Source organism: Elephas maximus, chromosome 4 (genome assembly GCF_024166365.1).
Source record: "Elephas maximus indicus isolate mEleMax1 chromosome 4, mEleMax1 primary haplotype, whole genome shotgun sequence".
Classification (NCBI taxonomy): Eukaryota; Metazoa; Chordata; class Mammalia; order Proboscidea; family Elephantidae; genus Elephas; species Elephas maximus.
In genome coordinates, this window is record NC_064822.1 from 189,481,886 (window position 1) to 189,506,420 (window position 24,535).

Here is a 24,535-nt window from a genome sequence, read left to right on the forward strand (position 1 = left end):
CATCAGGATTGGAGGAAGACTCATTAACAACCTGCGTTATGCAGATGACACAACCTTGCCTGCTGAAAGCGAAGAAGACTTGAAGCACTTACTGATGAGGATCAAAGACCACAGCCTTCTATATCGATTATACCTCAACACAAAGAAAACAAAAATCCTCACAACTGGACCAATAAGCAACATCATGATAAACAGAGAAAATATTGAAGTTGTCAAGGATTTCATTTTCCTTGGACCCACAATCAATACTCATGGAAGCAGCAGTCAAGAAATCAAATGATGTATTGCACTGGGCAAATGTGCAGCAGAAGACCTTTTTAAAGCGTTAAAAAGCAAAGATTTCACCTGGAGGACTAAGGTGTGTCTGACCCAAGTTATGGTGTTTTCAATGACTTCATATGCATATGAAAGCTGGACAGTGAAAAAGGAAGACTAAAAACGAATTGATATATTTGAATTATGGTGCTGGCGAAGAATACTGAATATACCACGGACTGCCAGAAGAACAAACAAACCTGTTTTGGAAGAAGTATAACCAGAATACTCCTCAGAAGCAAGGATGGCCAGGCTTTGTCTCACGTACTTTGAACATGTTATCATGACGGACCAATCCCTGGACAAGGACATCATGCTTGGTAAAGTAGAGGGTCAGCAAAAAAGAGGAATACCCTCAACGAGATGGACTGACATAATGGCTGCAATAATGGGCTAAACATAACAATTGTGAGATGGCACAGGACTAGGCAGCATTTTGGTCTATTGTGCATGGGGTTGCTATGAGTTGGAACCGACGCTATGGCACTTAACAATAACACCCTGCACGAGGAGCTCTCTGAGTGGTTCAAACTGTTAACATGCTCAGCTGCTAACTGAAAGACTGGCTGTTCAAGTCCACCCAGAGGCACCTTGGAAGAAAGGCCTGGTGATCTACTTATTAAATACCAGTCACTGAAAGCCCTATGGAGCACAGTTCTACCGTGACACACGTGGCGGAACCATGAGTCAGAATCAACTCCAAAGCTACTGGATTTTCTACTGGCTCACCCAGTGGGGGCTGCCCTCCCTCCTGGCCACCCCTGCCTGATCCTGAACCTGGAGCCCAATAGCCTGAGTGTGAAGGCCACTCACTGCTCATGTTCCCAGAACACAGGGTGCTCGTTTGTGAGCCCAGCTCCACCTTCACTGTCTCTTTCTGCCTTTTTTCTATGACTGCTGTGTGTTTGGGGCAGACGGCCACATCCACGTGAGAACTCAGAGCCATGGCGATGGGGTGTGTGCTTTGGTGGATTTCAGAAAGGGGAGGGACTTGGTTACTTCTGAATTTGGGGAAGATCATCTCAGCTGCATGGTGAACAGACAAATTAGGGAGGAACAGGTCTAGGGGCAGGGGGTCCAGACAGGGCTACCATGGGAGCCCAGGGCAGAGACGAGGCAGGAGGAAGGGCAACACAGCAGGGTGGCGTGGAAGACAAGTATCCTGTGACCAGGTCTTGACCAGAGAGGGAGCTGGGCTGGGACTGAGTCAGGGCCCCTGTGGGTTAGACCCCAGCACTTTGGCTGCCCCTCCACAGAACACACAGCCTGGATAATGGGTGGCCATCAAAAAGGCCACAGCTCTGTCCTAAAGAAAGCCAGAGGCCACGCCCTCCCATGGCTGTGCTGAGCAGCTCAGCTCTGGCCCAAACCTGACCCACTCAGCAGGGCCAAAACCATGAGGACCCAGGTCTGCCCTTTGGAGAAGGGAGAAGAGGGGTTAGACTGCAGGGTCTGGGATCAGACTGCCTGAGTGTGGATCCCAGCTCTGATGGCCATTACTATGGGGCCTCGGTTTCCCCATCCGTACAACAGGGAAACAACGTTCCCCAGTGCACAGGTCACTCCTGGTAAGGGCTGAACCTTGCCCACTGGGCACTGCGGGGCCAGAGGTTAGGGCTCTCCAGGCATTTCACAATCTGCTGTTCCTTGCTTGCCTCCTGGGGTCCACAAGCTTCTGAAGTGTCCAGGAGCCGCTCTGAGGTCAGCTGGTAATCTGATGCCCCCTTTCTGGATACATTTCCCGTGTTGTCTTAGCACCACTCTGGGCAACTGCCAGGCTGGTGCCCCCACGTCTGCCCCTGGCTGCAGAAGCGGGACTTGTGGTGTAACAGTTACTGCTTGGCAGCCACTATCAAGCCTGAGCCTTAGAAACCCGAATTTTGTCGTTGTTAGTTGCCATCAAGTCACCTTGACTCATGGAGACCGAATGTGTTACAACGTGCAACTTTTTCAAAGGGTTTTCTTGGCTATAATCTTAATGGAACCAGATTGCCAGGCCTTTATTTCGAGGTCTTGCTGGGTGGGTTCAAACCACCGACCTTTAGGACAGCAGCCAAGTGCAAACAATTTGTACCACCTGCCGTTGTCGTCTGCTGTGCAGTCCGTTCCAACTCATATCGATCCTATACGGCAGAGAACTGCCCCACAGAGTTTTCTGGGTTGCAACCTTTATAGGGGTAGATCGCCAGGTCCAGGTCTTTCTCCCAGGGGCACAGCAAGGGAGGGGCAGAGGGGGGCACCTGTCCCTGGATGAAAGTCCAAGGGGGCGCCAAATGAGGCACGAATGACATTCCAAGCATGAAAGGTGCCTGACGGAGGCGGAGGGTGGGGGGAGTGTTTATGCTGAGGCTTTGCTGCTATCAACTTCTATTCATCTTTAAATTGGGTGGGGAGGGGGCAACTTAGAAATTGCCCCTGGGTGCTTGAATGTGGGGGCTTACAACTCAGAGATTGCCCCGGGGCACCTGTTACCCTGGCTAAGCCCCCTGCTTTTTCCTGCAGAGCTGTTGTTAGGTTTGAACTGCCAGCCTTTCAGTTAGCAGCCAAGCCCTTAGCCATTTTGCCACCGGGGTGGGGGGGGGGGCTCCTTCCTGAACCACCTAGGGACCTTATATACCAATTAACATTTCTTTAAAAATATCCATCCTCCCAACCCAATGACCCCCGACCCCCACACTCCCGATGGCTCCTCTGATCACGTTTCCAGGTGCAGCTGCCGCCTTGGTTTCAAGAGCTCTTTTAACTTGAACTTCTCCATCAGTGGGCTCCAAGGTCGGCCACCAAGGCCCGCTGTCCTATAGCACAACTCTGCCCTGCCCTCTCCCTAAAGAAACTTCGATAAGGATCTTTATACCAGTGCTTGCTGTAACTGCAAGTTCTATTTAAGTCATTACACGTATTTACACTAATTATGTAGTTAGATGTAATTACACTAATTGTATAAAGGCACAACAATCAACTAAGGCTTGAGAGAACAAAGGGAATCTGCCCAGAAAACCTTCCCCGGAGGACAGAAGGGGGCCAGCGGGAGCCTTGGGGCATGGTCTGGCCTGGCACCTCAGCCTGCACACAGTAGGTGCTCAGACATTGCCAGGGAATGGAACTGGCTATCTCTCTTGAGACAGCTGGCCTGGGGCCACAGGAGACTTGGTTCACACCTCAGCCTTGGCCAGCAGTTGACTTTAGGTCCCCAAGCATTTTGGACAGGTGAAAGGAAAACAATCAAGTCACTCTCCTGTTCAGAAACACTCCATGGCTCCCTGCTGCCTAAATAAAGTTCAGTCTCGGCAGTTTATATTCAGGCCTTCCAAGATGGGTCTCTGATGTCTATCTTTTACCCCGTGTCTAGACGTCCCCAAGCATCTATGCTTAAACCAGTCACCGTCGGGTCCATTCTGACTCATGGCGACCCCGTGTGTGTCAGAGTAGGATTGCACTCCACAGGGTTTGCAAAGCTGATTTTTCGCAAGTAGACAATTTTCTTCTGAGCCACATCTGGGTGGGCTCGAACCTCCAACTTCTTGGTTAGCAGCCGAGCATGTTAACTGTTTGTACCACCCAGGCACTCCCCACCCGCAGTCCAAACAGAGTGGCTGACCTTCCGTGCCACTGCCCACACAGTACCCTCCACTCAGGGTTGGGTTAACCTGTAAGAATGGTACGCACAGTTTTGTATTGTGCAAGGTATGCAAGGCTTCATTGTATTTACTTGCTAATCTGTGGCTAGCGATTTCACATGTGATTTGCCACATTGTTAATGTGGTGGCGGACAGGTGAAATTGTACACTGCAGATTGGTGGGAAGGCACAATCGGACCTGCGTGTACCTTGCTTACTGGGTAATCCAGCCCTGCCTCCACCTCACAGCCCTCCTACCTCTGGCTCCCCTGCCAAAATCCTACCTACTACTCAAAAAAAAAAAAACAACCCAAACCCATCCACTCAATTCTGACTCAGCGACCCTATAGGGCAGTGCAGAACTGCCCCGTAGCATTTCCAAGAAGCAGCTGGCAGATTCAAACTGCCGACCTTGTGGTTAGCAACCGTAGCTCTTAACCACCGCGCCACCAGGGCTCCTCCTGATTCCTCCAGTCCTGACAAACCATGTCCCTCTATAAAGCTTTCCCAGTCCTCCCAGAGGGAAACCTGGCTGTCTCCCTGCCCTGATCGCCCACAGCTCTTAATTTGTAATTCTCTGATGACACAACACTTTTTTGACCCATCAGGGTCCTCTGTGGCCATGCCCGTCTCTGCCCGTAAAGTGAGTCTCTCCAGGGTGAAGACGACCTCTGCCCATCACGGTATCCTCAGCCCTCGGCACAGGGCAGAGCTAAGATGGGTGTGATGAACGAATGAATGGGTGAGTGAGCCCCTCCCTGTGATAATGACAACATATTGATGAAAAAAAGCTGCAGGAGCCTCTTAAGCCTATTGTGGCACAGGGAGGTCAGGGAAGACCCCTGGAAGTGATAACGTCTGGACAGAATCTTGGAGGCTAAGTGGGGGTCTGGCAGGGAGAGAAGAATGAGCCAGGTAGGGGGATCACACGGAAAAGGGCACAGAGCAGAGAACACAGGGTCCACAGGGTTGATTACGGCTGGGGATGCAAGCAGCAACGCCAAGTACAGGACTGTCGCTGGCTGTAGTCAAAAGTTCAACAAAGAATGGCCTTGAATGAGTTTCCATCTCTTCTACCTCCATCAGCGCTGGTGACTGTGTGTTAGCCACGTATTGTTGTTTTCAGTTTTCAGCTCATAGTGACCCCATGCGACAGAGCAGAACTGCCCCACACGGCTTCCTCGGGTGTCATCTTTACAGGAGCAGATCGCCAGGTCTTCCTCCCATGGAGCCGCAGGGTAGGTTCAAATCACCAAACTTTCCCTTTAGCAGTACAGAGCTTAACCACTGCACCACCAGGGCCAGGCTATCAGGATGGGGCAATAAAAGCCTATTCACTCCTCCTCCTTTAGGTGGGGGCTGGTGAAATGGTGCTATGTACAGTTTCCAGAAAGTTCTACAGGGACCTTCAGGGGACCACGCCAGCTGTGGGCAGCTGACTTCTAAGGCATCAGGGCTCTGCCTTTCAGATGCTCATGCTTGGCGGAGGACAGAGGGAAAGGCAAGAAGCTGTTCTAGGTCCAAGGGGCGTGACAGCCCCCCTCTCGGACTGAGGGGCCTTGAGAGAGGGCAGGGCCCAATGCTGGGGCCCCCACAATGCTGCATAACAGCCCACAGTACCTCCCAAGGACTGTTTATGGGGCTTTGCAAATACTAACCCATGGAGTCCTCCCAAAACCCCAGGAAAGAACAATCATTATGCCCATTTTACAGAAGAGTAAATAGTGATGTGCCCAGGATCTGATTCGGCAGCGTGGGCTGCAAATCCAGTCTGTTCTAGAATCTGCTCTAACCAGAATGCCACGCTGCCTCTGGGTGGACAAACCCTGGAGAGTCCGAGATGGCTTGCTGAGACCAGTCCCAGGCCTGGGAGCCTGTGGGCTTGTCGGGACGATGCCCAAAGTGAGGTGCCCATCCCCACCCCCTGCACAGTAGCGTCTGCTAGAGCAGCCCCCAGACCAGGGGACCACAGCCTGAGCAGAGTCTGGACACTCTGCTTCAGGGTTCCTGGTCCCCGCCTAGCCACCTAGCACACAGGCCCAGCCTCTGGACACAGGCCCCACCCCTGGCACACAGGCCCTCCCCGCTTGCCCGCCCCACATACAGGCTCCACCTCTTGCACAAGGTCCTGCCCTACCCCTGTACAAGGCCCCACCCATTGCAAGGCCACGCCCATTGCAAGGCCCCACCCCTGGCACACAGGTCCCACTCCCTGCACAAGGCCCCGCCCCAACCCCTGCATCAGGCCGGGGTTGCTGCCCTACCTCGGGGTTCTCCTGGCCCGGGGGCCTGTCTTCCTTTTTCTTTTTGGTGGCCTGAGCTCCCTGAGATGGCTCCTCCGTGGGCGGCCGTGGCTCCCCCGAGCTCTCGGGCTGCGTCTGCACTTGAGGCTGAATGATGATAACCTGGAAGAGGTGGTGGAGTGAGGGGCGCCTGGGCGGGGGGCGGGGGCCGGGAAGGGCCGGACTTGTCTGCCAGAGGGGTGAGCAGGCCAGGGCAGATCAAGGGGAACGAGGAGCTTGTGCCGAGGTCCCCGCTCTGCAGGACACCTCCACCTGGCTGTTCCTGCCCCCAACGACACTTTCCACCTTGTGCAAGGGCTGAGAGAGGAGCAGGAAGGTCTGGGTTCAGATCCTGCCCCACCCTTGTTTCCCAGCTGTGTGGCCTTGGAGAGGTCACTTGGTCTCTCTGAGCCTCAGCTTCCTCATCAGCGAAATCTTCCCAACACCCACCTCCTTGGAAACTGAGAAGATTCAGGTGCATGGGCCCCAGGGAGGCTGGTCTGTTTATCCCCAGCTCAAATGCAGGTAAACTGAGGCAGAGAGGGATCAGTCTACCCCCTGCCTGAGGTCTTCAAGTCAGAAAGTGGAGTAGGGGGGCGGGGGGCTGGCACGTCATGAGGTCTATTTGGCTGCAGCTTCCAGGGCCCGCCCACTTCCCCAGCCAGTCCCATGAGCCCCCAGGCCAGTGTCTCAGGCTCCCAAACCTGGTCTGGGAAGGGGTGGAATGACTCCTCAGTTCTCCCACTCTGACCTGAGGGGCCCTGCCCATCCTGGGGGTGGGGAGGGGTGGGGAAAGTGGGGCCAGGGTGGGCTCCAGACCCCACTGAGCCTCACCCAGGGTGGCCCCACTTTGCCCAGCCTTCCTGGGGTCCAGGATAAAATTTGGTTTGATCAAAGGAAGGACCTGAGGCTAAGAACCAAGTCTGAAATCAAGGTACCCAGCTCAGCCTCTCCCGGGGTGGGAAGTCCTTCAGTGGCCGTCCCTGTCACTCAACGGTTTCACTTTATGTTTCTGCACAGGGACTTGGGAAGAACTGTCTCCTTCATGGATCCCGGGAAAAGCTGGCAGCCAGGTCTGGCCCAGCCAGGCACCACGCGAACGTGAACTTCTAAGAACATGTGGTGACTGTCTTGTGACTTTAAGGCTCTTAAGCACCAGGAAAAACTGCAAGCCGTTTCTTGGCTGGCTTACTTGGCCGGCTTATAGGAGACCACTTTGCTCTCCTTTGTATCAGCTTTTTAAAACCCTAGAATTCTCAGGCTGGGGAAAAAGTGCCCCTTTTTTATATTCAAGGTAAGAAATACACTGAGATTCCCAATAGAAAAAAGACAAACCAGTCATACATCAGGAGGTGGACTTCTTTAAATACACAGGGAAAATAGCCATGCTTAACAATAACCAAAGGAATCCAACTTACGACAACGAGGGGCCTGTTCACATCTAGTGAACGAGCAAAAAGTGTTTAAAACGTCAACACTGAGTGCTGGTGTGGCTGTTGAGAGACAAGCACATTCGTTCAACAAGCTTCTGCTAAGCTCCCCCTCTGAAGCAGGCACCATGTTCGAGGACACCGTTAGAGGGCGGGAGGACTTGAAAGCATGAAACTCGTAGAAATACACGTTATGCAATAACATATGGTTGCATGAAAGTCGAGTAAACATTTGGGATGGAATACAGAAGGGACACTGGTCAGAGGGGATGGCCTGGTGGACAGCAGACCTTGAATGGGGACAGAGGGTGTCATGGATTGAACTGTGTCCCCCCAAAATATCTGTCAACTTGGCTAGGTTGTGATTCCCACTATTGTATGATCGTCTACCGTTTTGTCATCTGATGTGATTTCCCTATGTCTTGTAAATCCTATCACTATAATGTAATGAGGTAGATCGGTGGCAGTTATGTTGATGAGACCTATGAGATTAGATAGTGTCTTAAGCCAATCTCTTTTGAGATATAAAGAGAGAAGCCCACAGAGAGATATGGGGACCTCCCACCACCCTGAAAGCAGTGCCGGGAGCAGAGCACATCCTTTAGATCTCAGGTTTGTGCACTGAGATGCTCCCAGATCGAGGGAAGATTGATGACAAGGACCTTCCTCCAAAGCCTTCCCCTGGAGCCAGCAACCTGAATTTGGACTTCTAGCCTGCTGGACTGTAAGAAAATAAACTTCTCTTTGTTAAAGCCATCCACCCGTGGTATTCCTGTGATAGCAGCACTAGGTGACCAAGACAGAGGTGAAGAGGCCCAACCTAGGAAATGATACTAGTGCACACAGTTGATGCACTCAGCCACTAACCAGCAGCTTGGAGGCTCAGGTCCGCCCAGAGGTGCCTCGGAAGAAAGGCCTGAGGATCTACTTCCAAAAAATCGGCCCTTGAAAACCCTGTGGAACACACTTCTACTCTGACACATACAGGGTCGCCATGAATTAGAGTCAACTCGATGGCAACTGTTTGGTTGGGGTTTTACATGGTCCTGGAGCCCTCACCTAGCCGCGATCACAAGGCAGGTCGGAGGGGAACAGGAAGAGGGTCTTAGCCTTAAATCCTGGCAAAACAAATCATAGGAGATTTTCCATTCCAGCACCTGGGGTCTAAAAAAGTGCTCGGCTCTGACCCCACCAGCATGGAGCTCTTCCCCACTCACTCATCCACCCACACGTTCGTCAATAATCCAGTGAACGGAGTAAGGCAACCATCAATCAGTCATTCTTTGTCCGTTCGTATTAATTCATTCAGCCGCATATTCTTGTAAGCACAGAATCATTCATTCATACCCCATTCACTCATGTGCCAGTTCATTAATTCCATCCATCCGTCCGTCCGTCCGTCCGTCCGTCCACCCACCCCATCCCATCCCATCCCATCCCATCCCATCCCATCCCATCCCATCCCATCCCATCCCATCCCATCCCATCCCATCCCATCCCATCATCCACTCACACCTCTGCTCATTCACTCCATCACCTGGCCAGCCTGGTTCAGCCCAGGTCTCGTTCCTCCGGCCCCTCTGGGACCCCTGCACAGTGTGTGTGGCACACCCTCCCTGGAGCTGGCCCCGGGGCACTCACCTTGTTGTCGGCACTGATGAGGAGGGGCTGGACTTTGATGCCGTCGCTGACCACAGACACGGTGGTGCTGGGGGTGATGGCGGTGGCATTGCTGGGGGAGGTGGAGATGATGGCGTAGGCCACGCCGGCGCTGCTCAGAGGAGAGGTGACAGTGGCGGGCTCGGCGCGGGCCTGGGGCTGGTTGCCGGGCGCTGGCACATGGCTGACGGTGTTGTTGGCAGTGGGGAGGGCCGGGCTGGGGTTCTTGATACTGACCACAGTGGCCTTCTGGAAAGTTGGGGGCTGCTTGGGGGGCCGGTCCCGGCCCGGGGTGACTGGGAGGCTGTCTGGAATCAGAGTCTTTGGCCTAACCTGGGGGTAAGGGACAGATGCATGGTCAGACAGACAGGCAGAGCGATAGCTCGAGAGGTGCATGGAGGGACAGCCCTGAGCAGAGCCAGGACTCAGGAACGGACAGCGACTATGATGTCCCACGGCAGAGGTGAAGGGACAGCAGCACAGAGAGCCTGGGGCACTCAGCCAAGCCCCCGATGCTCCGTGTCCTGGGCTTGCAGCAGATGGACCCAGGGGTTCAGGGGAAGCCTCTCAGGCTAAGACCCTCTGCATCAACTAAAAGGGGGAGCAGAGAGGAGGCACGTGGCAGGCACAGCCCCTGGGTGAGTTAGGGGGTCCGTTCAGTTCCAATCTGCACATGCCAAGTCCCAACACAGGCAGGGCCAGCCTTGGCACCGGAGGTTGGAGGGTGCTGCCCGGCAGTGGGGCAGGGTCCAGAGGGGCTGTAGGCTGCGGACCCTGCACAGTCCTGCCTCCTGATCTGGGTGGGGGTTGCCGGCATGTCCCCTGTGAAAATCACAGGACTATACACATGTGACTGGTAATAAGAAGCCCACATAAAACAAGGGAGTCTAAGGGCTTTGTGGGCTGACGCGGGCAGCCCATGAGGGGGTCAGGTCATGGCCAGTCCTGGCTACTCCAGGACCCGTGCAGCCTTGGGCCAACACCTGTGCTCAGGTACACAGCAGGTGCTCAGTGAAGCTGAGTTAGTGACAATAAGGGCACGGGTTAATAATCAGCAGGCATTTGCCCTGCACCAGGCGCTGTGATAAACGCTTCATGTCGGCGGATTCAAGCTTGCAGCCACCAGGAAGTGGGTTCCTGTGTGAGGCCCCTGAAATGAGGTGCTCAGGCCAGAACGGTTATGAGGCCCAGTGACCCGTCCAAAGTGGCAAGCCCAGGACGATGGCCTTCTGGGGTGGAGCCCAGGGCACCGGGCCCCAGCATCTACGCGGCCTCCCGAAAGGCATCGTCTCGTCACTTCCTCCACTGTGACCCACAGTTAAAAACACGCGTTACATTGTGACCCAGAAGAGGCGCAAACAGTTCGAGAGACAACGCTTCTGATGCAGCTTGATGTTTTCTAGTCTAGCCTAGCCTAGTTTATTTCATTAAAAAAAAAAAAAAAAATCTGGTTATGACCCACTAAATTGATTTCAAAATTCCTCCCATGTGGAAAACACGATCTGGTCCAATTGTCTCCATTGAAGAGTGGGCAGGGGAAGCTGAGGAGGGAAGGCACAGCCAAGGGAGAGACCCCAAGAGCAGGGTCCCCCCCACCTCAGCGCCCGCCTGACAGTGCAGCGCTGATGGGATTACGTTATGGATTGAATTGTGTGCCCCCAAATATGAGCTGGAATCCCAACCCCTGTACCCGTGGATGTGATCCTGTTTGAAAACAGGGCTTTCTCTGTATGTTAATGAGGCCATACGATGTAGGGTGGGTCCTAAACCTCATCACTTCTGAGGTATAAAAACAAATTAGGTACAGCAGCGAGCACAAATGGGGGAACGCAGGTGTCACGTGAGGATCGCCAGGCAGCTGAGGAACACAGGGGCAGCCAACCGACAAGGAAGGAGTCGACCCGGGCGAGACCCCGATGTGGACGTTAATGTCCAGAACCATCAGTCGATGTCTGTTCCTTCAAGCCACCGGCTCCTGCTGTTTGTGTTACAGCAGCAGCAAGGAGACTAATACGGACCAGAATCCAGAGAGGAGACAGGCAGACAACAGGCAGCCCGTGGCCCGCTGCGGGGCAGCTTACCTGAGGTAGCACTGCTGCTCCTTGCCCGGCCAACCTCTGCAAGGAGCTGACCTGAGGACCGGTGACAGGCACTGCAGTGGTGGTTCCCAAAGCCTGCGAGACAGAGAGGGTGGTGGGCTGAGGCCAGGTGGGGCCTGGGAGAGCCATCTCCATTTGTCTCTCTTTGATTAGGATTTCTCTCATCACAAAAGTAGTATGTGTTCATGGAAGAAATTTTGGAAACTAGAGAAATAAAAAGAATAGCACCCCCAGAAAATAATCATTCTCTTTTTTTTTTTTTACATCCATTCCTTGTTATATAGTAGTTTCTGTTTTTAATTTTTTTTTTTTTTTTTTTTACATAGCTATACATAGAACGTTGCAACCTGTCAGTGGACGTTGCAACCTGTCAGTGGTTTGAACCCAGCAGTGGCTTGGTGGGAGAAAAGACCTGGCGATCTGCTCCCATCAGATTACAGCCTTGGAAACCCTACAGGGCAATTCTACTCTGTCCTATAGGATCTCTGTGAGTTGGAATCGACAAGCCGACACCCAACAACATTTCTACTTTTTCTTAATGATACGGGTAAGATTTCCCAACATTGCTACAACCTTTCCAATCACCCCTGCACAATGGCTGGAGATCATTAATTCAGGTAGAGGTATTTTTCAGGTCCTTGATCCACACCCCCACTACATTCCTCAGAAAGTGGGGTTTGGGGAGGAGGAGGGACTTGGGCACGCCCTGACACAGCTCTTGAATCCAGCACCCCCTCCCATTCGGGGCTTTCGCCAATGTATCATGGCTGCTAACTGAAAGGCTGCAGGTTCAAGTCTACCCAGAGGCGCCTTGGAGGACAGGCTTGGCTATCCACTTCTGAAAAGTCAAGCCACTGAAAACCCTATGGAGCACAGTTTTACTGACACACGGGAGGTCGCCATGAGTTGGAGCTGACTCGACGGCAGCTGGTTTTTACTGGTCCAATGCATCATGGGATGGCATGCCAGCAATGACTGGGCATTTGGAGAGAGGAGAGGGGAACAACCTCTCAGTGACTCCAGGCCCACACAACACAGGGATGTGTTTTGGGCACCTGCTTGCCCCAAGTCTCCTTCTGTGGGAACCATCGCTGCTCACAGTCCCTGCTGAAGGGGCAGCTCCAGACAGCCATGTCTGTACCCCATGAGCCTGCCCCCGAGGATGAGGCCCACTGGACTCAAAGCCAGCCATGCCATGGTCACTTCTCTAGTGATACAGGAGACCTCGACTCTGTGTGGGGAACGGGCAGGCCGTGCCCCGTCTGCGGGCCACCAGCAAGAGAAGGCCAGCTGGGAGGTAGGGTGAGGGACGGGATGAGCAGGAAGAAGCTGAGTCAATGCCACCGCAATAGAGCTCTCAGCAGCCGAGAGAGCGAGTGAGCAAGCGAGCGAGCAAGCAGGAGAAGCCGGAACCACCTAAGACACAGCATATGGGCCAGATCCTGGACGCCCAGCACTGTGGAGCCGGCTGTACTCCCTGTCCCTGGGTTCTGGGGGACTTGCAGCCATTCAAGCCTCCCTCCCCATGTTCTTCCCCAGACAGTATCTCTATTCACCCCGTACATTTTTTAAAAAACAATTTATTCTATTTTTTATTATTGTTGAAAGTATACACAGCAGAACATAGCCCAATTCAACAGTTTCTACAGGGACAAGTCAGCAACACTGATTACATTCCTCAAGTTGTGCAGCCATTCTCACCCGCCTTTTCTGAGTTGTTCCTTCTCCGTCAACATAAACTCACTGCCCCTAAGCCTCCTATCTAACCTTTAGAGTTGCTATTGTCAGTTTGATCCCATATAGACGGTTCTTTAAAAAAGCACAATGCTCAAGGCCGGCATTCTTTACTAATTAAGCTCAACTATTGTTTGGCTTCAGAAACCCTGGTGGCATAGTGGTTAAGTGCTACGGCTGCTAACCAAAGGGTCAGCAGTTCGAATCTACCAGGCGCTCCTTGGAAACTCTATGGGACAGCTCTACTCTGTCCTATAGGGTCACTATGAGTCGGAATCAACTCGATGGCACTGGGTTTGCTTTTTTTATTGTTTGGTTTAGAGAAGACTTCAAGAAATATTTTTGGTTTAGGATTAAGATTTAAAGATCATCTCAGGGCACTAGTTTTGGGGGTTCATCCAGCCTCTATATCTCCAGGAAGTCTGGAATCTGTGAGAATTCAAAGTTCTGTTCTGCATCTCCCCGCCTTTTGACCAGGATCCTGCTGCAGAAGAAATGTAACGCCCCGTGTACATCTTCAGCAGCCTCTTCTCCCAGCCAGAGGCAACCTGGGGGATGGCTCACGGTGGACACAGCGCGTGGCCCTCCCCGCCAGTGCCATAGGTAAGAAAAATTTAAAAAGGCACCTAGGGTAGAAAGGAAGTAGTAAAGCTGCGTTTGTTTGCAGATGACATTATCATCTACCTAGGAAATCTTACAGAATCTACCAAAAATGCTGTTAGAACTAAGACGCTTAGCTAGGCTGCAGGATACATCGATATACAAAAGGCAACTGTATTCCCATATACTAGTCACCAACATTCAGAAACTGAAAATTCTATTAAAACGCCATTTGCAACGGTATCAAGAAATAGTCACGGATAAATCTGAGTAGAAGTGTAAAACTTGTACACTGAAAACGTCTAAACGCCGCTGAGATAAAAACAATTATAAAGTAAACAGAGACATCATATTCATAGATCGCAAAGCTCAGTACTGATATCAATTCTCCTCCAGCGGAACTATAGATTCCATACAGCCCCAATCAGAATCTCAGCAGGCTTTGTTTTTTGGTAGAAATCGACAAGATGATTCTAAAATGTATACTGAAATGCAAAGGACCTAGAGTAGGCAAAACAACCCTGAAACAAACAAGTAACCACCAACCAACAAAGGCAAAGGGCTTACCCTGCCTGATTTGAAGATCTACTATAAAGCTACAGTAATCAAGACAGGGTGGTACTGGCGTCAGGATACACACACAGTTCAGGGGAAGAGAAGTGAGGCCAAACAGACTCACACATACACGGTCAACTGACTTGCAGCAAAGATCCAAGGACAATGAATCCAGTGGGAAAACGATGGTCTTTTCACAAACGATGCTTGAACAAGCAAAGGCTTCTTAGATAGAACACCAAAAGCTGAATCCATCTAAGAACAAACTGATAAACTGAACTGCAACAAAATTATGAACTTCTGCAATCGGAAAGATGGTGTTAAGAGAATCAGAAAACAAGCCACAGTTTGGGGGGGAAAAAACAAACTCGCAAATCACCCATCTGATGAGAGACTTGTATCCAGAATATGTAAAAGAACTCTTGACACTCGATAATAAGATTAAAGGAGCAAAAGATTTGAATAAATACATCATTAGAGAAGATACATGACAGCAAATAAGCACGTGAAAAGACACCAGACACCACCAGTTATTAGGAAAGGCAAATTAAAACCGTAATAAAGCACTTGCTGTTAGCCGCTGTCAAGTTGGCCCCCACTCGTGGGGACCCCAAGCACAATGGAACCAAACAGGCCAGGTTCCACGCCATCCCAGGACTGGTTGCAGCTTGGACTGCTGTGATCCATCGGGTTTTCATTAGTTGATTTTTGGAAGCAGATCGCCAGGCCTTTCTTCCCCGTCCACCTTAGTCTGGAAGCTCCGCTGAAGCCTGTTCAGCGTCCTAGCAACACACAAGCCTCCAGTGATGCAGGTGATGGCTGCACGTGAGGTGTACTGGCCAGAATCGAACCCGGGTCTCCTACCTGGACGGCAAGAATTCTACCACTGAAACACCAAACAACGACTGATCAAGTGCTGGCGAGGACACGCAGCAACCGCAACTCTCACACATGCTGGTGGGAACGTAAAATGGTGCAACCACTCTGGAAAACCGCTCGGCAATTTCTTCAAAAGCAGAATATACATTTACCATCCGACCCACCCACTCCTAAGCGTTACCCAAGAAAAAGGAAAGCACACGCCCATACGAAGACCTGTACCCAAAAGCTCAAGGGTCTTTACTGGTAACAGCCCAAGACTGGGAACAGCCCAGGTGTCCATCAACAGGTACCCGGATAAACCGTGGTCTAGCCACACGGTGCAATGTCACTCAGCAATAAAAAGGAATGAGTTGTTGACACGCGCTACGCTATGGACGACTCTCAAAGTAATTCTGCTGAATGAAAGACGCCAGACAGCCCCCCAAAAAGAGAATACGTATGATACTATTTATATAAATTTCTAGAAAATGTGAACTAATTGACAGTAACAGAAAATAGATCAGACCTTGCCTGGAGTTGGGGGTGTGGGGTGGGAGACAGGGATTACAAAGGGGTGTGAGGAAGTTTTCGGGGGTGAAGAATACGTTCACGACCTTGATCTGGCGACGGTGTCACAGCTGTACGCACGTGTCCGTTTTATCCTATCGTATACTTCAGATTTGTGAAGTATACTGTTTGCCTATTACACCTCAATAAAGCTGTTCAACCAACTCCCCTCCTTATCTCCCCCCTTACTTCATCTCTCTCCACCCCCAAAATGCATAAAACCAAAATGACACAGCAGAGGGTCTCAAACCCCGCACACCAGAGCTCCTTCTCCCGAGGGTGATGGCATGGCTCCCCCTCCCCGAATCTGCCGTCTGCCCCAGTGGGCCAGACTTCCTGAGGCCCAGCTCCTTCAAGCCAGCTGCCAGCCTCTCTGAGTGGAGCCGGGTTATCCACATCTGACTGGAAACTCACTGTGGACGTTTGTCGGAACAGAGCTCCAAATGCAGTGCAGAGTGTGTTAAAAACAGACACAACCATTTTATGGGGAAGCATCTCGATTATTAATGTGGTTTTATGTCCCTCAGCCAACCCCGCGACCCTGGCTTTGTGAGTGAGGCTGCAATCGCGTCCCAGGCACTGCGCTTTTCCCAAACACAGATGCTGGGGTTGGGAATGGTCGCTTCCTGTTACAGGGGCTCTGCCCCCACTCTGGCCCCATCCCGCCAGCAACAGGGTGAGCAGAGAAGGCCTGGTTTCTCCTGACTGGATCTACCAACACACCAGTGTCACCATGAACTTGTCAGCCACCAGACTCCGGGTCCAGCCCAGACCATTGGTGGGGGGGGGGGGTTGGCACAGAACAGCCACCTGATTCATAAGCTTCCAGATGGTTCTGCCAACCTGGGACCTCAGGTTGAGAACCAACTGGCCTGTCCCTCTAGCAGGTTCCACAATCTAAAGGTCCGCGTGACATTATGCTGAGTGAAATTAGTTGCGAAAGGCAAATATTGTATGACCACTATTATAAGAAGAATGGAAAAAGATTAAACACAGAAGAAAATATTACTTGATGGTTACGAGGGTGGGGAAGGAGGGAGAGGGGTATTCGCTAACTAGATAGTACACAAGAATTATTTCAGGTGAAGGGAAAGACAACACACAATACAGGGGAAGTCAGCACAACTGGGCTAAACCGAAAGCTAAGAAGTTTCCTGAATACAACCAAACACTTAAGGGACAGAGTAGCAGGGATGGGGGTCTGGGGACCATGGTTTCAGGGGACATCTAGGTCAACTGGCAGAACAAAATGTATCAAGAAAACATTCTGCATCCCACTTTGGTGAGTGTCGTCTGGGGTCCTAAACGCTAGCACACAGCCATCTAAGATGTATCAATTGGTCTCAACCCACCTGGAACAAAGGAGAATGAAGAACACCAAAGATACAAGGCAAATATGAGCCTACGGGACAGAAAGGGCCACATAAACCAGAGACTCCATCAGCCTGAGACCAGAAGAACTACATGGCGCCCGGCTATAACAGGGAACACAACAGAGAATTCCCAATGCAGCAGCAGAACAGTGGGATGCAGGTCTCAAATTCCTGTAAGAAGAGCAGGCTTATGGTCTGACTGAGACTGGAGGGGCCCTGGAGGTCATGGTCCCCAGACCCTTTGTTAGCCCAAGACAGGAACCATTCCCAAAGACAACTCTTCAGACAGGAATTGGACTGGACTATAAGACAGATGATACTGGTGAGGAGTGAGCTTCTTGGCTCAAGTAGACACGTGAGACTATGTGGGCAACTCCCGTCTGGTGGCAAGATGAGAAGGAAGAGGGGGACAGGAGCTGGCTGAATGGACACGGGGAATACAGGGTGGAGCGAAGGAGTGTGCCTTCTCTTTGGAGGGGAGCATCTAGGAGTACACAGCAAGGTGTGTATAATTTTCTGTATGAGAGACTGACTTGATTCGTAAACTTTCACTTAAAGCACAATAAATTCAGTAAAAATAAATGACAGTCCACGTGGGCACTTCCCACCAGTGGTTTCCTGGGGTGAGCACCCCACCAGCAGTGGGTGGGCCAAGCTGAGTGGCCTCCAGGGAGCAGGCATTCTGGCATGGGTAGAGGGTTGACCAGAAAACCCTAGAACCCAGAACCCAGAATGCACCCAAGACCTGGGAGCCAGGGAGCAGGAACAGACCTGCTTTCCTGGGGACTCTCTTCTGGCTTGTTGTTAGGTGCCATCTAGTCGGTTCCGACTCATGGTGGCCCTATGTACAACAGAACGGGACACTGCCTGGTCCTTTGCCATCCTCACAATCATTACTACGTTTAAGCCCGTTGTTGCAGCCACTGTGTCAGTCCATTTCGTTTAGGGTCTTCCTCTTTTTTGCTGACCCTCTACTTTACCAAGCATGATGTCCTTCTTCAGGGACTGATTCCTCCTGACAACGTGTTCAAAGTACGTGAGACGCAGTCTCACTTTCCTTGCTTCTAAGGAGCATTCTAGTTGTACTTCTTCCAAGACAGATTTGTTTGCTGTTCTGGCAGTCCATGGTATATTCAACATTCTTTGCCAACATCATGACTTAAAGGCATGAATTCTTCAGTCGTCCTTATTCACTGTCCAGCTTTTGCATGCATGAGGCGATTGAAAACCTAATGACTTCGGTCAGGCACACCTCAGTCCTCAAAGCGAGATCTTGGCTCTTTAACACTTTTAAAAGGTCTTTTGCAGCACACTTGCCTAGCGTAGTATGTCTGGCTAAGATGCCCCAAACATGTCCAGATGACAGCCAGTGCGGAGGAGGGGGCGCCGTGTGTGCCGCTGGCATGTTCTGTGTGCGCTCGTGTGTACGCATGCACATACTTCCTCGAGCCCATGTGCACCTGTGTGAGTCCCCTGCGTGTCCCTCTCTGCTGTAAATCTGCTCCTGTGGGCAATGCTGGTGGGTGTGAGGCTCACAACGTGTGTCTGCTTCTGGGTGTTACCGGTCACCAGTCTCCCTGGGCACCCACGTTGGTGTGATCACACGTCTTTCTACAAATTCTTGGCTGGGAACTTTTCTCTGTGCCCATGTGTCTTACAGGGCCAGTGTATGTGGTTCTCGGCCTTCCTCTCTGGTCGGGGCTTGGCCTTCCCTCCTGACCTGGGGCGCTGGCGACTCCTGAACATCCATCCTCAGGAATTCACAATCAGGGAGGGAAAAGAGGAAGGAGGGGGGCTCAGAGGGACAGATGGACAGAGGCTGTGGAGAGTTGGGCCCTGAGAGGGCTGGGGAGAGAGACAGGGAGAGCTTGGCTTTGACCTTGTTCTTGGGAACCACAAAACAAGAAACAACCCACCATGCCAATCACCATAGAGGACTGTGGGAAAAACAGAGCCTCTGGGTGCACCCCAACTTACCTGTCAACTCCATGAACTACAGTACTCTGACCTGGCTCCTGGTGCCATCCCGGTGCCTGACCCTGACCCCACCAACCACTGGCATTTCTACCCACTGCCAGGAAGTCCAGGGACTGGCACCTTTCTAAGTCCGAATGTGGAGAGACCTCGGGCACTTGGGTCCCCTCTGTGCCAGGTAAGCGGGAGGGACAGATGCTGTGCTCACCAAGGGCCTACACCCCGGGCACCGACAAGGTGATGATCCTCTGAGCCAAAGCCCAATGGCCCTGTGGTTTTGGGAGGAGCTTGTTACAGGCTGCCAGGCAGGGTCCCCCCGCTTCCCTGCTTCTGGAACCCCAAATCACCTCTGGCTGACCCTCCATCCTCTGTCATTGTGATGCAGGCTTCCGATGTCCTAAGATCTCCAGTGACTTGCCTTTCCCTGGGCTCTCAGGCGTCCCCACGTGCGTTCTCCCACGTCTTTATAAACCTTTAATTAACAAGCTGAAAAGACATTTTATCTGGCAAGGGCTGACCTTTCTGCTCCGAGCTGGAATTTATCGATAGCGGCAGGAACAATCATCTCAGAGGCTGTTTCATGAGCGCGGACAGTTTATGGCACACTTTCGTCAAGATGAATGAACTCCTTATGACTACACTTACAGCTCTAAGCATTGTAATGGGGGAGAACGGCCGTAAAAGTCAAAGACAACTTCACATTTTTCCTGCACCGGCTGAGTCCCTTGGCAGTCCGGAAAACCTCAGAGAAACTCAGACACAGCACAGATGGTGGGGAGGTGCGATGGAACAGGTATTGCTTCTCCCAGGGCGGAAAGCCTCGCCTGGCTTTAGCAAAATGTGCCCAGCTAGCAAGTGTTTGATGAGCACACGCTGGTCCTGACCCCAGGGGGGCGACCGGGCTCTGGGTGGGCTCGAGTTCTGGCTCCAACACCAGCTGCATTGGGCCCTCGGCTCTCTGAGCCACAAGAAAACCGTCCCTGCTGCCCAGGGCTGCGAGGATTAAACAGAGCCAGGCGCAGAGGACCAGCACGGCGCCTGGTGCCAGAAGAGGCCTGGGACGCACTGGGCAGAGGGTGAGCAGAAGACTGGCCTTGCCTGGAGCTGGGGAGGGACGTGGCCGTGCTAGGTGGGGCAAGAGTGCAGTGAGAGGTGCCCTGGGAGGAAGGTCCACCTTGGTGCCAAGGCAGCGACGCAGGCCTCCACATTAGCCTGTTCAGGTGCAAACCCTGGTGTGGGCGCCGTGTTCTTGGGAAGCCCAGGAAAGTCCCCCGCACCTTCTAGCACCCACTTCTTCACCTCCAAATGGGCTGCATGTACCCCTCTCCCCCCATCACCAGGGTAAATACAGTAGCGCGGAGAAGTGAGCAGAGGGAGAAAGGAAACCAGCCATCCACACGGCTTTGGGCCGGCCCTGCACTGGCAGGCTTCCTGTCTCCTTCTATGGCGTTTCCTTCTGTGCAGAGGACAGACACTGCCCTGCACTGTGTCCTGTGCTTTCTCGAAACATGAGGTCAGTGTAAACTCCAGGACCGTTCCCCCATGGGGTGAAGGTGCGTCAACCCTGGTCCTGCTACAGGGGTGAGTTATGGGTGAACTGTGTCCCCAAAAAAGATGAGCCGAAATTCTAACCCCAGTACCTGCGAAGGTGACCGTGTTTGGAAACGCGGCCTTTACAGATGCTATCAGTTAACGCGAGGTCATCCTGCAGTAGGGTACTCCTGATCCTGTCTGAGTGCTGTCCTTGTAAAGAGGAGACGGTACATAGAGACGGAGAGACAGAAAAGAGGGCCGTGTGAAGGTCCATCTGCACCCCAGGAAGGCCTGGGGCAACCAGAAGCCGGAAAAGGCAAGGAAGGGTCTTTCCCTAGAGCCCTCAGAGGGAGCAGGGCCCTGCTGACATCCTGAATTCGGACTCAGACTGTGAGGAATATGTGTCTGTTCTCACAGGCCACCCAGCATGTGGTACTTTGTCGCAGCAGCCACAGGGCGCTAAGGTCCCCCCTGCCACGGGTGCTACTGGCCTGCTTGGTTCTGGCCTCCCTGGACCCCTGTGAAGCACCAGACCCACGGCCCATCCCTTCCCCAAAGCAAGGAGCCCTGTGCTCCTGGTTTCCTCCTGCCCTCGGACGGCCCGCCCTGGGCTCATAGTGCTGACCCCGTCCCTCCAGATCCCCCACCCCCTGCAGCTGCCTCCTTTAACTCGATGACACCCAGACTTCACTGATGCCCACCACCTGAGCTGATCCAGGTGCCCCCTGCACTCCATCACTCATTCAGAAAACATTTTGGGGTGTGCACTGCGTGGCTGGTCCTGGGCTTGGCCCTGGGAAGGGGAGGTGAACAGGTGGGGCAGGGCTCCTCCCCTCCCAGCAACCCAGGACAGATCCTAACTGCCTCTTCACCTCACTGCTCCCCTGCGGGATCATGGGCTCCTGGGGGCCGGGCTCCTGGATCCCTGCCAAGCAGGAGCTTGATAATGCTCCCTGATGGATGTGGTGGTGTGAGGACAACTAGGGTCCCAGGGCCCAACTCCAAGGTCCTGCTCAGCAGGCCCTCAGGGAGCTGTGAGCAGAGAAGGTGGGATCAGAGCCTCGCACCACATGGAGGCCCACTGCACCCACCGCCATGGACCCTGGGCCAACTCGCTGAGAACCCCATCTACATGTGTACACACCTGGTTCCCCGACCTTCTGGCCATGATAAGCTCCAGCACCCAGAGTGCCCCTGACCACAGATTCACCCCCAGTTGGGCCGCTGGGTGGGTGTCCACGTACGCATGTACCAGAAGCAGAGAGAAGCTCAGCCTCAGGGACCATCCCGTATCCAGGATGGATGGGGTGACCTTCCACATGGTTCCCAACCCTGGCTCCTGGCCATGCCTGCCTGGTTTGAGACCACCTGACACCACTGATGGCACCCGCGGTCATAAGTCTCCCACGTGGTGGACCCATTCATGTGCAGGTGTGCACCAGGGTCTACAAACTGGCAGTGAGTGTGGCGTCTGATCCCAAGCCTGCTGGCTAGAGTCCTGCACACTGATGGGGGGAGACAGTCACAGCCGGCAACAGGAACGCCACAGAACTGGGCCAGACACAAGAGTCATGCCACCACAGTGGAGCTAGCTGAGGGCCTCTGCCTCCCCCTCACACCACAGCTCTGAGTCCTAATCCAGCCAGAACTCAGTTCTCGAGACTCTTCCTCTCTTTCCTGGTCATGAGTGAAGGACAGTGAGCCTTGGTGGGGTCACAGTTAGTCCGTCTCCCTTGAGCTTCACTGGCCCCTCCCCCACGCCACTTTGGGGGCTGGGGTATTCATGGGGGGGGGTTGAAAGAAGGAGAGAGAGCCCCCCGACAGCTGAGGATGCAGAGATGGAGGCAGGAAAGGTGCAGCCACACCTGGACCACCCTTTTCCAGAACTTTTCTCCACTTGGATTCACACTTCAGGACTCACTGCTGCCCAGGCCCAGGCAAGTCCCTGTAAACGTCCCATGGCTTCTCCTGACCCTGATTCCAGCTCCGACCCTGACCAGCTGTGTGTCCTTGGCGCGTTCCCTAACCTCTCTGTGCCTGTTTCCACAGCTGTCAGTTGAAGGTGACCTAACTCCTGTCTACCAGGACTCTGTCAGCGTGGACTGTCACAAGTGAGTGCTTTGTTCTGTGTAACACACAGGTGAGCACGCCTTAGCCCCAGAGGCACGAGCACAGCCCACCTGAGGCCCAAGAGCACAGCCCACCTGAGGCCCAAGAACACAGGCAGGGAGGGAGTGCCCGTCTGTAACATGCGCCATCTTCCGCGAGTGTGGGCAGGGGCCGGGAGTTCCCTCTGAGGTGGAGGTGGTGTGAGGGGAGTGTGAGGCTGAGGGTGTTCGGGATGCGGCTTGGTGGGGCACTTACAGGCTGGACGGCTTCCACACACTCACCCCTCCACCAAAACCAAGACCTCGTGGGGTCACCGCCGGCCCTTGGACATGCTCCCCCCCAGAGAACCAGCCTTACTTCCAATTGCATATGGTGCGTCGGACGCTACTGCAAACCTGATTGTGTCTCATGTCCACTTGGGCCACATGGCAATGGCCACAACAGCATCTGGACTGCCCTGGGAACTTGGGGTGGGAGTGCAGGGGTGGCCGGCTTTCTGGGGTTTCTCTGGTCTCCCCTCACCCAACCATGTCATCTGGCCACATGAGGGCCATGTATGACCCTACGCTGCCTTCCCAGGGAACACCTGGCCCTCCTGCACCCATGGCTCTGGCTTCCTGCCCACTCCCAGAGTGGGCTGGGTTTCCTGACCCCATGAGCCTCCTGAAGCAAGGGCTGCCCTGCTGGGATCGCCACCAGAGAGGCACACCTTGCTCCATGCGCCCCATCCACAGCTCAGGACTCCCCTGGGACAGAAGGGTCTCGCCACAGCCGACAGGCCAGAGGCTGGCAGATCAGAGCCCCGTGAGAAGCTTTTTATCTAACATCTCAGAACCCAGAGGCCAGGATGTGAAAACAGGCTCGGTCAGCTGTGGCAAAGGAGCTCTGTTCTCACTTTAGAGAAATCGAACGGAGGGCAGAAGCATCTGTTCCAGGCTGCCTGAGCTCAGGGACTGTGCACTCCTGCCTCCTCCTGTTACAGACGGGGAAACTGCGGCCCAGACAGCAGAAGGCTTGGACTCAGTGGCTCACCTGGGCCACACATCAGTCAACAGCAGAGCCAGGCTCCCGCTGGGGCGAAATGCTTGGTCACGCCAGGGGTCCTCCAGACCTCTTGTGGGGGTTCCTGAGGGCTCTTGCTCCCCTAGCACCCCAAGGCTCCTCAGTTCTGCTGACCGGTTCCATTACAGCAGATCCCTGGCCCTACACGGCCCCGATGCCATGCACAGGTGAGTACGGGGCCTGAGGCTGAATCAGAGAGGAGGACTCAGGCCCAGGCTCCATCCTGCCGGTGAGCAGGCAGGAGGAAGGGGAGCGTGGGCAGAGGCTGGGGGTGGTGGGCACTGCAGGGTCAGCCATAAAGCATCCTGGTGGCTGAAGTAGAAGGTGCTGGGCCATGCAGGAGGTGCAGCTGGAGGGGGCTGAGGGCCAGTTACGGGTGACGCCTGACAAGCAGCTCAGACCTCCTCTGGGGGGCAGCAGGGCCGTGGGGTGATGCTACAGCAGACACAGGGATGACAGTGTCCAGCGTGGGCGTCTGCCACTGCCCCATGTGTCCCTCTTTGTGCTGTGGAAGGAGGGTACTGCCCTGTGCTACAGACGAGGGAACACAGCGGTGGACATGCTGGCTGGCGTTATGGTCAGTTACAGCAGAGCTGGGACTTGCACCCCGGCCCTCTCTGCTGCCCCCTGCCCCTCGAGGACAGGAGTGGGTGCTGTGAACATGGAAGCAGAGGCTCCCCTTGAACCCAACTTCCCTGTAGGAGGAGGAAGGGGACCCCACTCCTAAGCACCCCATATGCCTTTCCATCTGCCCTCGCTTAACCC

General features: G+C 53.5%; 1 protein-coding gene across 2 annotated transcripts in view; it reads right to left on the minus strand.

Moving 5' to 3' along the window:
* PHF21B (PHD finger protein 21B) overlaps positions 1-24,535 on the minus strand; it is a 144,929-nt gene that overhangs the window by 21,139 nt on the left and 99,255 nt on the right. For both annotated transcript variants that reach the window (XM_049884637.1, XM_049884638.1), the window contains exons 3-5: positions 11,385-11,477; positions 9,286-9,636; positions 6,197-6,337 (exon numbers count right to left, since the gene is read on the minus strand). In XM_049884637.1, coding sequence (XP_049740594.1) covers positions 6,197-6,337; positions 9,286-9,636; positions 11,385-11,477 — 585 coding nt within the window. The remainder of the gene's footprint in view (positions 1-6,196; positions 6,338-9,285; positions 9,637-11,384; positions 11,478-24,535) is intronic.